Raw genomic sequence first — 14,335 nt, forward strand, 5'->3', positions numbered from 1 at the left:
TTGATTTTTTTGGCTATTTATTTATTTGGCCTGTGAAGCACTTTGTGACTCAGTCTGTGATAAGTGCTATATAAATAAACTTGACTTACTTACTTACGTTGTATATTAGCCATTAGCCAGATTTACCATGTGGTTACAAACACTTCATTCAGTGGGCACAAAATGCACACAAATAAGAAATGCTAAAATGTTGATTTTGGGATGTATACAGGTTACATGGTGTGATTTCTTTCTCTGTATTCACAACTTTAGTTGCCATAGTAACAGCTTACCATCTCGAGGTGCTCCACCTCGAAAGATGATATTTAACCTAACAGGACTGGTCCAGACTTCCAGCGTACAGAGTGAGTTATCCTGTCAAACATGAACGATCTTTGTACGAGGTCCCTCTCTCGTTCAGCTTCTGTCTCTAAAAGAAATGAAACACGCACCTTTCCACTGACATCACATATCATACTACCATCCTGCCAGCCGACTGTCCAATCAGCGGCCGAGGGGAGGTCCAGTGCCGGCGCGGCTGTCCAATCGGCCGATAGCGTGAGCTCTGCTCACCGTCACGTCTCTCCTGATTGGACGGTTGAACTGTGGAGGAGGCGGGACGTGAAACCACCGAATCCGAAGTGGTCCGTGTTTCTTATTATCATAAAATATTCAGCAGCATCCCTCCGAGTGTCTGTGAGCTTAAGTTATCATGTCACAAAGGTAATCTTTTGTTTGGGTTGGCTGACTTGATTTTGGATTATCTGAGAAACTAAATGAAGAGTAATTATTAACGGCATGATCATTCTCTGACAGCCTAAAGAAAACTGGTTTCTCAGTAGCGCTTTCACCATCTAATTGATTTATTTTCCGCATACTTTTTTAATACGTTTTTATTTTTTTTTAATCCAAAGAGATGTGGACTTTCCTGGGAATAGCCAGCTTCACATACCTCTACAAAAAGTCCAACACAGTCTTTCAGAATTTGGCTCACAAAGAGCTTGTGATGGCCGCAGCCTTATTTCTTACAGTCGGGCTGCTGCTATCATATGTCAGGTATTTTAATTTCCAGAAGCTCAGAGTCTCTCGGGTGTTACATTTGCCTCTGAGCCTCTTGTCTTCTTTACCTGTTATCAACAATTTAATCCCCCAAACGTCAGCACAGACGAGCGAGAAAGCAGAGACCAGCTGTAAAAAGGTAAGACAACTCGAACATGTTAGTCTAATCTTGGGAACACAGGAAGACAGATCAAATAATGAAGACTTAAGCATCATTTTTTCATTTCATTGAACGTTGTGAAGTATATTTATGTTTTATGTTTGTAAACTTAATCTCTGAAAAAAAACAGTCATGGCTACTTATTCTGAAGTTTTATTGAAGCATTTCTGAACTAAAAAAGTTTTAAATATTCATGTGTATTTGTAGCCTAGATCTAAGGAATACAAATGAAATCAAAGAACATAGCTGGTTATTGATGAAGTATAAAACAATTCAAATATTCCAATGTTTGCCTTTCAGTCCAGTTCAGTTTGGACTGTGCGTCATGAGACTCTTGGCTCCTTTGTTTCCAGAGTCGGAGAACAAGGAAAAGAGCAGACATGGAGTCCTCTGGCTCACAGAGTGCCTCAGCCAGTGGCCCCTCAGGGGCCCCCGAGCCAGATGTGGTGATAGTTGGCGCAGGGGTCCTGGGTTCGGCTATGGCGGCCGTCCTAGCCCAGGACGGGAGGAGGGTGACGGTGGTGGAGAGGGACCTGAAGGAGCCCGACAGGATAGTGGGAGAGCTGCTGCAGCCTGGAGGCTTCAGGGCCCTGAAAGAGCTGGGGCTGGAAGGTCAGTCACTCTTATTATTATTATTACTCTTATTATCAACTTCAACTTTCAACTTCATTGTCCCGAAGGAAATTTGATCTGCAGCAGGCATCAAATCACATCAAGGACCATGACAAATATATAATATTGACAGCGCAACAACCGCAACAAGTCTTGTATAAAGTACTTGGAAGCAATACTTGAGTAAAAGTACAAGTATCTTACCAGAAAATGACTTTGGTAGAAGTTAAGAATTAATAATTAATAAGTTTTAGAATATTACTCGAGTAAAGGTCTTAAAGTATCTGATATTTGCTGAACTTAAGCATCAAAAGTAATTTTCTGATATTAAATGTATTTGATTTTTAGAAGTAAAAGTAAAAAAAACTTAGATTATAAACTTTATTGTGGCTTCCTTATAGAAAGGCATAATATTCAGGGTTACCACACCTTCTTAAACATCAAACTCAAAGTCTGACATCAACAAAGAGAAAAACACACACAGGATTTTCATTTTTCACTCCAACGTACAAAAACATTTCTTGCAAGTATAACGCGTAACGAAGACGCTGAGGGGAGATGTAGTGAAGTAAAAGTGAAAGTTTCCAGAAATATAAATAACGAAGTACAGTACACATACATGATACTTAACAGTAACAAAGTATTTGTACTTCATTACATTACAGCACTGACCGCAACAAACGCAAAAATGAAAACAAGGTCCACCTGCCACACTGAACCAGTCACTAAAACAACGAGCTACTAAACATCAGAAACAGCACAGGTAATAAATACACGTTAAGTAAAAATGGAATGGAATAAATAAAGAAATGATCAATCCAAGCTTATCCAGCTATCTGACACAGATACGCATAAAAGCCACAGTTAATGAAGTAGATGAAGTAGTTAAGTATATGAAGACGAAAGCTTCTCATTGGCCACAGGGATAACCAGAAGCCCTGGCACACCTTGTTCTTGTTCTAGGCATTCGGAAATGGCGACCAGAGGGCCTCATAGTCAGCGCTTTTGCCTTATCATTTTAGTTCTAGGGCTGTCCTCGATTAAAGAAATACTTAGTTGACTTAACACAGTATGAATAGTCAGCAACGCACACCCCCCTAGCTGGATGTCCTTTGTGGTGCAGGGAATTAAATCCCCCCCTGAAGATCCATTTCAAAAAGAAAAGAAAATTACCGCACACACACTTTTCACCTCTGCATTTTATTCGACTAACATTCATGTGATTTTGTCAACTAATCATTATTTGATTTAACTGACAGATCTGTAAAAACGGAATCAAAGTAAAAGCACCACTTTAAATCTTGTGTTTAACAAAGATGTGTGCATAGATTTCTCGGAAACAAGTCATTCAGCATGAAAAGGCATAACAAAATGACTAATGGACTAAAGAAATCAGTCGACTAAGACCAAACTGAGGGGGCAGTCCTATTTAGTTCCTATAGGTCAAAGGCCCTAAATACATATTTTCTCAACCAGCTTCTTATAATATCAGTGATGAACACTCACACTACAGTACATGAACACACTATTGTAAGTTTATTTCCCATGAGAGGTTTCTGTATTTTCTGTTTTGCTTATGCTCTTGCCACTGGCTTGAAGTGGGCAGGGCTCAGTTGGAAAAGGTGATGTGATGTCACATATTTCCCTGCACCAATAAGAGTTCGCAATATTTGATCCATAATCTGGTGATGTTGTTTGCTTATGTTGCTGCCGGTGCTGTCAATGGGATCGGAGCAGATTAGATGAGTGTTGAACTCTAAAATAAAATAATACCTAAAGATGTTTTATCCTGAACTTTGCTGCTTATTAAGTGGAGAAATACTTACCATTTGAGACCAAGTTTTCAATGGCTACTTCTCTAATTCTCATCAGCTTCACACTTTATATTTTGTGATCTGTATAGTTTTAATGAGGACATTATGTATGAAATGATACTGTCTTACCAATGTACATGAAATGTGTTCCACACAAACAGTCACATCATTTTTGAATGAAGGAGTTCCTCAAATCTCACATCCAAAACAAGTCTCTGGCTGATTTCTTTTTAAATCATCCAAATAATAAATGAATCCAGCTTGACTAAATCAAAGTAAATTATATCTAAGTGGGTAGATAATGTGTGCCTAAAACTATTTTTGCAGCACATTAATTCAGTCAGTGAACGGCAGAATCTCTGTGCAATCATCCCTCACATGAGAAATTCCTTAAATATTCCCTAAATGTTCATAGGGACTACATCCTACTCTCTGATAAAAAAGAAAATTAAATATCCTTTCATACCACGGTAATATTCCTGTTATATAATACTTTTGTTCTGTAATATTTATGCTTTCTATACGTCCATCTTGCAGGTGCAGATTGTTGTTAAAATGTTGAAAAAAAGAGAAATCATTGCAGAAAATGTTGGTTTTCAATGAACCCCTTTAAATAATAAGTTTATAATAATACATTTATTTGATATAGCACCTTTCACAGACGAAGTGCTTCACATTACACAATTGTTAAAAAAAGGACCAGAACAGCAAAATGAGCAAGTAAAAAAGAAATAAAATACCAATGGTATAAAAATGAAAAAGACTTCAAAACACAAAATGACAAACCTGAGCCAAAAGCCAGTTGAACCCTCACCTGTTGCTCTTTATAATCTCATGCTGTGCAGCCAAACGTTGTTCACAACTACAGACATTTATTTTGAATTCTAGTGGATATCACAAACTTTCTAAAGGTATACCAATTATGTCTGGATGAATTTGTGGAAAAGGTGTAATAAATGAATCTGAATACATCTAGAATATTTCCATTTGATGGAATGGTGCAGCCCTAAGCAATATGGAGTCATGGGTTTAAATGTTTTCACTCAGTCGTCGCATCAGATCAGATGTGTGCACATTTGGTCTGTATGCACTGATCACACGTACTGTACTGTATGTAAACAGTAGCAGGCTGACTGTGGGGTGGAACTAACGTGTGCCCTCAGGTTCAGTGGAGGGTCTGGATGCCCATCTGGTCAACGGCTATGTGATCCACGACATGGAGAGCAGCACAGAGGTGGAGATCCCCTACCCTCAGGAGAAGGACAGCATCCATTGTGGACGCGCTTTCCATCACGGCCGATTCATCATGGGCCTGAGGAGAAGCGCCCTGGCCCAGCCTAAGTGAGTAGAGTCATAGGAAAAGAGTCCATATGGCAGCTGAGCAACTGGCTAGTTGGATGACTTTGTGTTTTGACAGCACTGAGGGTTAGAAGGAACAGGAGTAGGATTTAAAAGCTGTTCGCATGTTGCTCATTTATTCTGCCCGACTATGTCAACTTACTTTTGATCTCTAAACACTGCAGAAATTGGACTTATTTCCTTTTTGATGTGTTCAAACAATACGTAAAAGATAATGTAGAGCGAGGTGGTCATTATAGCGGATACAACCCCCGAAAGGGTGATCAGGATCCCGAAGCGTTGCTATACATGGCAACGGTCTGTTATTCTTAGCAACGGTCACAGAATGCCGTCAAATTCAACCAAACCGTGTAATAAATGTATTCATTCTGTAAATGGATCAAACTAACGTTCTTAACACTCAAAGTTCTAATGAAATGGAAAGTCGTATCACATTTTGTTTTATCAGCTTTTTTTCATGTAGTTTAATAGTATGTATTTCAGGTTTACTTAAAAGTGCCTTAAAGAGTAATTTTCTTTGTATTTTTCAACCTGGACCCTTTGTCCCATTGCATTGTTGTCTAAGTGACTAATGTGAACAACAATCTTTGTCATCACAAAACTCTCCAGGCTTAAATAAACAATACTTTAAGCGTGTATAGAGCCAGCATATTTTTACATGTAAATGGGTGAATTGAGGGTTTAATTCAACCAAACCAGAGTGGTGATTGTTGGATCAGTGGAAGTTTGCTTTTGATAGTTTTGTTTCGTTTCTGTCGACTTTGAATTAAGTTTGTTTCACGATGATAAAATGATAATTTATTTAAATGGAGTCTGGTGTGTTTTTTCACAGTTTCATGTTAGAAACAAAAAACAAAAGGATCTTACTCTTCAAAAAAAGGTTGACCTCCATAGGGATCCTTTCTATAATGTTGTCAGACACTTACACCCAATAATCGGAGCCTGTCAGTGGCAGAGCAAGCACTTTTAGTGGACGTAAATTGCAGGAGCACAATTGCCCAATAACATTACATTGCAGCTTGTTTTGCCGCTGCAGACTGTGGTCACTTAGACACAAAACCATGGTAAATTAGGGTCTAGGTTAAAAAAACAAAAACAACAAAGTTACCCTTTATTAGCTCTTGATTAATAATCACAAGTTTGCATTTTGACCACATGACAAATAGGCATTGATTTGTTTCAGTTGCTTTTTATTAACATGTTGCCCATGCTATTCTGGCATGTGGAGGCGATGTCTCTAACTGCCTAATTGCGCCCCCCAGTGTCACATTCGTAGAAGGCATCGTGACCCATTTGCAGGAGGAGGACGGCTGTGTAACCGGAGTCCAATACAAAGATAAAGAAACTGGAGATATCAAGGTGAGAAGAGGAAACTCTGCTGCACATGTAGAACGTTATATTCCACTGAACAATTCCCCCTCACCTCATGGAAACAAATATTCTATTTAATGCAGTGTGTATGATGGCTGTGTGAACCTGTGTCCTGTAGGAAATCCATGCAGCGCTGACTGTTGTGGCCGATGGCTGTTTCTCCAAATTCAGAAAGAGTCTTGTCTCTGGGAAAGCTCAAACCTCCTCTCACTTTGTTGGATGCCTTATGAAGGTAAATACCGCTGTCATCACACTGCCGAAAATAAACTGAAATTACTTTAAGATGAAACAATAAGTCCATCGATCCATTAGTCGATTAACAGAAACAACTGTTTTGATAGTTGATTCATTATTTTAGTCAACATTGTCTGCTCTCAGCTTGTCAAATGTCAATCTTTTACTCTTTCTCATATATGAGAGTAAACTGAAAATCTTCTGGTTTTGGACTGGTCAGATAGAACATAGATGTAAAAAGATGTAAAAAGAACGGCCATTTTTCACTATATTCAGATATTTTATATACAAAATTATTCATCAATTAATTGAGAAAATAATGAGCAGATTAATCGATAATAAAAATGATTAGTTGCAGCTCTAAATTGTTCAAATCTGTGATACTTCTGACTATAAATACTTGCATTTGAAGAATAAGGCTTGATTGGGAAATCAATAGTCTACATCGACGACGTTTCAAATTATATTTATCTTTTTTTGAGTAAAATTCTCATCACACACTCGACAGCCATTTTAATTCCAGAGCTCGCCTCCCTACATACACATGTTCCACCAAAACAAGTTCCTTCCCGTGGCACCGTACCTGCGTCTGGCGCAGCGCTGCCCAAGACGATTGTGATTGGTTTAAAGAAATGCCAATAAACCAGAGCACGCCAGACCCTCCTCCGCAGGGCGTGGAAGAAGGTCTGGCAATGTGAGACTAGGAAAATGAATAATGTGTGCAAACCGTACTAATTAACTTTTACAAATTTCAGACACCACCTCGAGTGAAATAAACGGCCTCTATATTAAAACAAGATGTTTTCAATCCAATTGATCTCACAGTGGCTCAGGATTTATTTCATTATGGACCCATCCCTGTTTCTCCTCTCCAGGACTGTCCCCAGTTTAAAGCCAACCATGCCGAGCTGGTGCTGGCCAACCCGAGCCCGGTGCTCATCTACCAGATCTCCTCCTCACAAACCAGAGTGCTGGTGGACATCAGGGGCGAGATGCCTCGTAACCTCCCAGAGTACATGGCTGAGAAGATATACCCTCAGCTGCCAGGTAACAGACAGATCAGATACAACTTCATTTTGAGAATGTCTCTGAGTAGGGATGTCCCCATCCGATTTTTTGGCCCCCGATCCCGATCCAATTTTTTAAATATTGAATATCTGCAATGCGATACTTGTATTTGCCTAGACAACAGAGCTGCACACCATTTTTTTGTTTAAAAAAGTAACAAAGTAACTAAAAGATGTCTTCAGCATTTAACATTTAACTTAGTGCAGCTAGCATATATTTTTTAAGATGATTTTTTTGGGCATTTTAGGCCTTTATTTGATAGGACAGCTTGAGACGTGAAACGGGAGAGAGAGGGGGAATGACATATAGCACGGGTCGGAACTGAACCCGCGGCCGCTGCATTAAGGACTGAGCCTTCGTAGATGGGACGCACGCTCAACCAAGTGAGCTATCCAGGCGCCGCGACTTAGTGCTGCTAGCATTTTTGTAAAACTCACATATAAAACCAACTTATACTTAGAATTGTGTAGAATTTACTTTTGTAAGGTGATCTGGGTGACTGTCGATCCCCGATCAGTTAAAAAATGCCCAAATCGGCCCCGATCCGATCGGGATATCTCCATCTCTGAGGTTTAATTCTTATGTAATTAGTCATGATGAAAAATGACCTTTGGCCCGAGGAAGAGCCCCTGTAGCGTGATAAATGATCAAAGTTTGTAGTTATGGCAGTACTGCCAGACGTCCGCGTAGGTAGGAATATATCCAGACTGCTGCCTGTGCTGTTGTGTGTACGGCCAAGGAAGCTACAGTTGAAGGATTTGACATTCATGTTGCTATTCAGCTGAAATATCAAAGCCCCAGCTCTGGTAACCCTGACAGAGGGCCAGCTGAAATGGCAGAGTCTGTCACTCTGATACATTGATAAACGTATATTCAGACACCAAAAGAAAAGGCTTTTTTTTTTTCTTGTGCATGTGCCCAGCGTGCACCTCTGGGTTATCATCCACAGAGCCACAGCTGAGTGATCGACCGCCTGCACTCTCTCTTTCCCTCTTTCCCTCAGAGCATTTAAAGGAGCCTTTCATGGTGGCACTACAGAACGATCGACTCCGGTCCATGCCTGCCAGCTTCCTCCCTCCCTCCCCTGTCAACAAGCCAGGTACTGAAGTGTTATTGACTAGCGTGTTGTTAGAGAATGCCAGAGAGAATCTATTGAACTGCTTTCAGCCTGTGTACAGTATGATGCACGTCTTGGAAAGTAGAACACCGCTATGGTCATTGCTGTATGATGAAACAAATGAAAGAAATGTCCTGGTTGTTGACTAATTTGCAATTAGTTTGTGTTTTAAGTTAAACAAAAAAATGCTCTTCCCAAGGATTTTTAATAAGTTATTAGTACTTTGTTTTATAAATACATTCAAAAATGTGTTTTCTTTTTACCTGATAGAGCAAAATTTAGATTTAACAGAATGTTAATTTTGCGAAAAACTCTTATTAGCTTTCTTGCCGAGAGTAACGTGAGAAGATCAATACAATTCTCAAATCTGTAAATATGAAGCTATAGCAGCAGTCGGTTAGCTAAGCTTAGCATATAGAATGGAAACAGCTAACCTGCCTCTGTCCAAAGGTATTTTATTTGTTTAATCCTACATACAGTTACCCAAAGTTTTGTAGGATTCAATAAATAAAGTACAAGTTGTTAATTAGCGAGCTTTAGAGGTGCAGGTAGAGCCAGACTAGATGTTTCCCCATTTTAAGATAAGCTAATCTAAGCTAAGAAGCTAAGAAATAGTGCAGCGATAGTTTTTTTCCTAGAATGCCGAAGGTATGAACAGCCCTACCTCTGATTGGCTTACCCTGCTAGTCTTACCCTAGTCTCGCTTTGCCAGACCTTCCTCCACAGCGCTGCGGAGGAGCGTCTGGCTAGTCCACACAGCATTCTGGGATATGAGAAAAACTGCTCTGGTTTGTTGGCATTTCTTTAAACCAATCACAATCGTTATGGGCGGTGCTAAGCACTGGGCAGAGCCACGGTGCCGCTGCAAAATAGCCTCTGGAAGGAACTTGTTTTGGTGAACATGTGTACGTTCAAAAGTAGTTTTAGTTGTACGAGAGAAAACTCAGATTGGACAGATAGTCTAGCTAGCTGTCTGGATTTACCCTGCAGAGATCTGAGGAGCAGTTAACCATAGTCCTCACAAATCCATCCTTTGTTACCTTTGGACAGAGCTAAGCTAGCTGTTTCTTACTGATTCCAGTCTTTGTTCTAAGCTAACTAGTGACAATAGCTTTGCATGTAGCGTCGATATTCTCATTTAACTCTCGGCAAGAAAGTGAATAAGCCTATTACCCAAAAATGTCGAACTGTTCCTTTAAATATGACTCTTTGTCTGTATGTGTGAATGTGGGTGTTGGATTGGAGTTGTAACACTAGTGATCTATGATGGTGTTGGTAATGAGTGATGACAAACTTAAACACTCCCATAAGGTTTTGACTGTCAAAACGTCTGAAAGAAAAGCACGGAGAAACACTAAAATCCATCCTCCAGACGTCATCCTGTTTTCCTGTTCACTGTGTTTGGCACTAATTGGAGGATTTTATTATTACAAATTGCTGAGGGAAAAAATAAAGACAACAACTGGTGATGTATTTTGGATGAGAGACAAACAGCAGTCTGTTGTTTGCAGGCGTACTTCTCCTGGGCGATGCGTACAACATGAGGCATCCTCTGACGGGAGGAGGGATGAGTGTTGCTCTCAACGACGTTGGCATCTGGAGGAGTCTGCTTAAGAACATCCCAGATCTCTATGACGACGGGGCTATGCTGCAGGTAACCGCACAGGGACTACATCTAACCATTCTTATGCCAACAACTCCCTGTTTCCCTAACTGTAAAAGCATTCACATAAAAACGGTTATTAAAGACTCTCTAGACTCTTCAGTGTTCTTTAAGCCAAGGACCCCTTAACTGAGAGAGATGGATCAGGGACCCTCTACTGGATATATTTTATAAAATTAAGTTGCATAATAAACTGGGCCTATAATAACATGAAGGGTGGCATAAAGCCTTTATACATACATTTTTAGTGCATAGAATACTACGCTATTAAAATAATTGTTGGTATGATTTTATAAATCATGTTTTAATGCACAGTGAATCCTTAGGATGAACTGTATCTGTGGATGGCTATACCTTACCTTACCTATGGGCCAGTATCAATGTTTTTTTGGACCCCCTGTTAAAGATCTCTGCTCTAATGTATAAAATATGAAAGAAATATTGTATGTGTATGAAAGCAAGTATATACAGTATATACGGAGCCTCTACTGCATTGCATTTGCCTTGTGCTGTTATTCCCCCTGCTGTAGGTGAGAGACTGCAGACCAGTGTGCAATATTACACTGCTTTTTTATCTTCTTCTCAATAGGCAAAGAAAAAATTCCACTGGGAACGCAAGTCATCACATTCTTTCGTGGTGAATGTGTTGGCCCAGGCCCTGTACGAGCTGTTTTCAGCCACAGACAGTGAGTGTCCGCCTGCCTCTGCATCATGGAAAACACTGACTAGGGGATCAGAAATGATTATTATTTTTGCATTGAATAAGTACAAATGTCAAAATCTGCAATAAATTAAAAAAAATAATTTCATCATTTGGATTCTCATCATGTCCTTGTGCCTGTTTTGTGTTAACCAGATTCTCTTTCTGAGCTGAGAAAAGCCTGCTTCCAGTACTTCAAGCTCGGCGGACAGTGCATCGCTGGGCCTATTGGACTCCTCTCAGTGTAAGCATTAAATAATGGCCTCCACAATAACATAGGAAAGACAGAATTTCTCTAATATGGAATTGCATCGCAAAGCAGTCTTGGGTTAAGGGAATAGTTTGACATTTTGGGAAACACGCTTTTTGCTGTGCTTACTCGCTGAGAAGGTTGATACCACACTCATGTATGTACTCAATTCAATTTTATTTATAGTATCAAATCATAACAAGAGTTATCTCAAGACACTTTATAGATAGAGTAGGTCTAGACCACACTCTATAATTTACAAAGACCCAACAATTCCAGTAATAATGTAATAAGATTAAGAGCAAGCATTTAGTTTTAACAGTGGTGAGGAAAAACTCCCTTTTAGGGAGAAACCTGGGACAGACCCAGGCTCTTGGTGGGCGGTGTCTGACGGTGCCGGTTGGAATGTGATGAACAGTGGAAATAATAGTCACAATAAAGATAATGGAACAGTGACTAGACATAGTAGTAGTTGTAGTAGTTCATGGTGTAGCAAGGTGTAGCAGGGCACTGCAGGGCATAGCAGGGCACTGCAGGGCGTTACAGGATGTAGCAGGGCACTGCAGGGCACTGCAGGGCGTTACAGGATGTAGCAGGGCACTGCAGGGCACTGCAGGGCGTTACAGGATGTAGCAGGGCACTGCAGGGCACTGCAGGGCGTTACAGGATGTAGCAGGGCACTGCAGGGTGTAGCAGGGCACTGCAGGGCGTTACAGGATGTAGCAGGGCACTGCAGGGCGTTACAGGATGTAGCAGGGCACTACCAGGGCGTTACAGGATGTAGCAGGGCGTAGCAGGGCACTGCAGGGCGTTACGGGGTGCAGCAGGGCACACAGGACACAGCAGGGCATAGCAGGGCACTGCAGGGCGTTACAGGACATAACAGGGCACTGCAGGGCATAGCAGGGCATAGTCGGACGTAGCAGGGCGTAGTTGGACGTAGCAGGGCACTGAAGGGCATACTAAATATGAAACTAGAGCCGGCTAGCTTAGCTTAGCATAAAGAATGGAAACGTGGCTAGCCTAGCAATGTCCAAAGTCCACAACCTCCCACTGACGACAAGACTCCAACTGTGTTCAAATAAGGGCAGGTCAATTATGGGAAAAACGATTATTTTGGTCAATATTAAAATCACGATTATTGAACATTACTTATTGACTTTTGGAAAGATGTTGCATTTATTGAACTTAATAAAACACTGAAACAGTGAAAACACCTTGAACTGGAAAATGTCCCTTAATACTTTTTTCCATTTTAACCTTTTTTCATTCAGAACACAAGACAAAATATGGGTTTTTTCTTACTAAATGTAACATGCAAAATAAAAAAATATAATAAAAACGTTTTCCCGATTATATTATTTTTATGACTGTTAGGAGCCAAAATGGAAATTGGGATCAACATTTGATTATTGCACATCCCTAGGTAACAATAACAAGTGTGGGTATATGAGGGAATTATGTGCTGGACTATTTCTTAGCTGGTACCAGTGAGAAGCAATTGTTACCTGTTTGTGCTAAGCTAAGCTAGTTGACTGCTGGCTGTAGCTACATATTTATTTTACGTAATGTGTCTAATCTCACTCTTAGCGAGTCTACGCCTATTCTCCAAAATGTCAAACTATTCCCTTAAATACAAAATCACATACTTAATGACATAGGGATTTATTTATTTTTTGCCAGGTTGACACCCAAACCCATGACCCTTATTGGACACTTCTTTGCCGTGGCATTGTACGCAATCTACTTCAACTTCAAGTCCGAGTCGTGGAGCACCAAACATCGAGCTTTATTTAAGAGTGGAGCCATCCTGTACCGAGCCTGCACAGTCATGTTTCCACTCATCTACTCTGAACTCAAATACCTGGTTTACTGAGGCTCTCTCCTGTACGTCTGGACTCAGTGTAACGTCTTCACACACACAGCTTAATTGCAAGCAAAACAAACCTTTCAAATATTGATATATGTCATGTTTCATCCTGGTGAAAAGGACACTCTTGCTGTTATTAAACCCTGATTTTACTATTTAGGAGTTTCTACAATATGCCCTTGCCTTTACTGAATATGTCATTGTCTTAATAGCCTACTTAATGTTTCAATTTGGACATAATTATTCCACAATGCCTTGGTGTAGCACTGTTTGTGCTCTCCCTGTATGTTAAAGGGACATACAGTGTATTAGCTCACACCCTGAATTAACCTGAATGTTTAATACGTGGGGAATTACAGAACTGCTGTGTGGAACATGGCATCTGCATTTTATAACGATTTTGCAATAGAGCCACTTTTCTGCCGTATATTTTCACGCTGAGCTGATTTAATATGGTAATCTTCATGTAATGATATGTTTATTAAAAAAAAAAAAGGCATCATTTTGAATCTGAAGCACTGATGATGGGATGTCACGAACAGCAAGCTGTCTGAGTTATCATCGTATGTTGTATTTCATATAATAATCCAGTCTATTTTATCTACTGTAATGATCATTCCTGCCTTCCTGGTACTGTTGCTCTTTACATAATGTAAGGGACTTTTTGAAACGCATTTTGGTTTCTACACTCAGTGTGAAACATGCTGACAGTGCAGCTGATAAAACTAGAATCCCAGAACTTGAAGAATGATCGCTGCACTATTTTAGTCCTGCTGGATGTCAGTAAAGACCTGACACAGCACGCCCGGGGGGGAAGTCTGGGTTTGACACGGAGTGGAGATAGAAGCAACAGTGCTCTTATCAGGACCGAGTCAGCGGATGATGCTCAGCTTGGTGTTTGTCCTGAGCTGACACAGACGACAAACTCCCGACTTGTTCCGGTTGTGTTTACCTGTGCCTGTGTTGGGCCTGATGGGCCATTAAATAAATCATATATGACAGACAAGAATTGTTTTTCAGTTTTCCTGTTTTATTACAGCAGACTTTTTTGGGATAATTTGTGTAACCACACATGTATT

At 40.3% G+C, this 14,335-nt stretch overlaps 1 protein-coding gene across 3 annotated transcripts; it reads left to right on the top strand.

Annotated features, from left to right (window-relative positions):
- The first annotated feature begins 651 nt into the window (after positions 1–651).
- On the top strand, positions 652–14,262 carry sqlea (squalene epoxidase a). Of its 3 annotated transcripts, none has more exons than XR_004109013.2 (12): positions 652–1,177; positions 1,552–1,810; positions 4,788–4,965; positions 6,246–6,342; positions 6,473–6,586; positions 7,464–7,635; positions 8,660–8,755; positions 10,285–10,427; positions 11,026–11,122; positions 11,293–11,380; positions 13,070–14,078; positions 14,122–14,262. XR_004109013.2 is itself a non-coding variant. In XM_036006538.1 (12 exons), the coding sequence occupies exons 1-11, from the start codon at positions 896–898 to the stop codon at positions 13,260–13,262; spliced, it is 1,719 nt and encodes a 572-aa protein (XP_035862431.1). In that variant the 5' UTR covers positions 652–895; the 3' UTR covers positions 13,263–13,288; positions 13,365–14,262. The 3 variants fall into 3 exon arrangements, 2 of the variants coding, with proteins under 2 accessions (XP_035862431.1, XP_031178728.1); XM_036006538.1 differs by having other exon boundaries at positions 13,070–13,288; positions 13,365–14,262; XM_031322868.2 differs by having other exon boundaries at positions 13,070–14,262.
- Positions 14,263–14,335: the final 73 nt, after the last annotated feature.

Source organism: Sander lucioperca, chromosome 10 (assembly GCF_008315115.2).
Source record: "Sander lucioperca isolate FBNREF2018 chromosome 10, SLUC_FBN_1.2, whole genome shotgun sequence".
NCBI lineage: Eukaryota > Metazoa > Chordata > Actinopteri > Perciformes > Percidae > Sander > Sander lucioperca.